Source organism: Primulina tabacum, chromosome 4, assembly GCF_025594145.1.
Source record: "Primulina tabacum isolate GXHZ01 chromosome 4, ASM2559414v2, whole genome shotgun sequence".
Classification (NCBI taxonomy): domain Eukaryota; kingdom Viridiplantae; phylum Streptophyta; class Magnoliopsida; order Lamiales; family Gesneriaceae; genus Primulina; species Primulina tabacum.
The window spans coordinates 27,795,857-27,798,232 of NC_134553.1; the positions used below are offsets into that span (position 1 = coordinate 27,795,857).

The 2,376-nt window shown below is 43.7% G+C and overlaps 1 protein-coding gene across 1 annotated transcript; it reads right to left on the reverse strand.

Annotated features, from left to right (window-relative positions):
* Positions 1 to 479: 479 nt before the first annotated feature.
* On the reverse strand, positions 480 to 1,079 carry LOC142541932 (uncharacterized). Its single transcript, XM_075648379.1, has one exon. The coding sequence runs from the start codon at positions 1,077 to 1,079 to the stop codon at positions 480 to 482; it is 600 nt and encodes a 199-aa protein (XP_075504494.1).
* Between the last annotated feature and the right edge of the window lie 1,297 nt (positions 1,080 to 2,376).

Consider the following 2,376-nt stretch of genomic DNA (forward strand, 5'->3'; position numbering starts at 1 on the left):
CGTTAGCACAATACAAAACTTATGTCCCCACTATTCTAACATTAACCTCAACATAGCAGAAAATTAATATCTCAAGTCACACAAAATATCACTATCACACTAATAATCCCGAATAAGATTACAACATGCAAGGCATGAATTTAATATTGTACTGAATTAAACAAGTTACCGGTTAACAGTGTAGTATCTGGGTTCGCCTCCTGTGCATGCATGGCGAACACTCTGCCCTGGGTTGGCTGCTTCCACTGTGGTTACTCCTTTAGCATGTGGTCACTAGCTCCACACTTGAAACACTTGCCTGACCCATACAAACACTACCCTGGGTGCTGGCGATTGCACTTCGGGCACACCGGATACTCTCTCGGCCTCTGAGGAGCCTTTTGCTGAGGAACAGGGCCATTGCCTTTCGATGGTCCCTGATAAGGCCGCTTCCCTTGCTGCCCTTGGTAAGGCTTCTTAAATGGGGGTCGTTGTTGATGCTACTGTGGTTGCTGTGGGGCCTGATAGGGCCTCTTGCCCTGCCTGTCGTTATCGATATCCCGCTGATCCTGTTCTGCCGCCAAAGCTCTAGACACGGCAATTGCATAAGTTGTAAGACCAGCAACTCGGACGTCATGGCGCAAGATCGGCCGAAAACCATCCATGAAATGCCTCAACTTTCCCTGGACATCATTCGCGATGAGGGGTACGAAGTGACACCCCCTCTCAAACTTCCTAACAAATTCTGCAACACTATTGTCACCCTGTCGCAGCGTCACGAATTCCCGGGTTAACCTGGATCGTACTTCTTCAGTGAAGTACTTGGAGTAAAAGATCTCCTTGAAGCCATTCCATGATAGTGTCTGCAAGTTTACTGACACGAACGCACTATCCCACCAAAGTCTGGCGTCCCTTGACAGAAGAAACGTAGAGCACCTGACCCTGTCTGCATCGGTCAGCTCCATTAAATCAAAGATTACTTCGATGGACTTGATCCATCCCTCAGTTATCATCAGGTCAGTGGTACGCGAAAACTCCTTCGGACTCATCCTCCTGAATCTTTCATACACCAGCCTCAGGTTGGGGCCTCGCCCTTGCATCTGCTGTTGCCTGGTTCTCCGCAAATTGTGCGAAGAACTGAGTCATACCAGCAAGCATCTGAGCTTGCATATCCGGAGGTGGAGGTGGAGGATTGGCCCTCTTCTCATTTCGGGCCTCTTTGTCCTCTTCCCTTGCCTCTCGGTTAATCAAGCGTCTAGGAGCCATACTGTTCCAATAAATTTCCCAACAGGTAAACCCAATGTGCATGAATATCATAACAATAGCATAGGATGCACGTAATTTGAACTAAAACGTGAACATGCTGAAATCAGAACTTCATGCTTACTACATAACATAAATTTAAAACTTACAGACTTGAGGTGTGACTTCGTGAGCTTCTTGCCACTGGCAGTAGGCGTAACCCTTTACAAGAACACAGCTCTGATACCAACTGTAACGTACCTAACTTTTACTACTAAAAAAATTTTTGCGGAAAAATTTAAACTTTTCTTAAACATAAAATCCCCTTTCAAATTGCTATCAGATACAAAGTTTGCTAAAGATATTACTTGTTCAAAGCATCATAAATCAAGACATAAAATAAGAGTTTTTGATCATTTCATAAAAATTTCAAAACGTGGGCGGTCCTCGGGTTTAGCCTCCCACTCAGTCCAAGTCTGCTCCTTGCTCCCTACCTCCAGCCTCCTCATAAACATCCTCACCTGCATCGATCAAGCCTAGTGAGTCTAAATACTCAACTTGTATAAACTGGGAATAACGAATAATACATAGTAAAACCACATGCAGCTTAAGAATAGAACATACATACTTGAAACTTGAACTTAAAGTAACCTTGAACATTCATACATAACATAGACGTGCCATAATGTGAAAACTTTGATAAACATGCTTGCATACTTGTGTATACATAAACATACATGAACTTCATTATTTTGCGTAGAGATATGTTTCAATGCAAGTGACCCATAACATAATCGCCTGATCAGACTAAACCACAATACTGGGATGACAGAAGCGAACCCACTGCCTCATACATGAGATCCCCGTTCATGCTTTAACGGGTGGATTGGTCCCCGTTCATGCTTTAACGCTTTCCAATCCTGATCTAAACTCGTTCATGCTTTAACGGGGTGGGTTGGTCCCCGTTCATGATTTAACGCTTTCCAACCCCATACATACATTGGCCACAAGACATTTTGCATACCTCAAAAACTTGAAAATATTTTCTTTGCACGTCAAACATACTTACTTGGCGTTAAGGGATTCGTTGGACTTCGATTGGGGCCGTTGCTGCACAAACTAACTGAATTCAAAATACTTAACATTGCATTGCTT

Coding starts and splice junctions, on each gene's coding strand:
- LOC142541932 (XM_075648379.1), bottom strand. CDS start 1,079: ATGCAAGGGCGAGGCCCCAACCTGAGGCTGGTGTATGAAAGATTCAGG.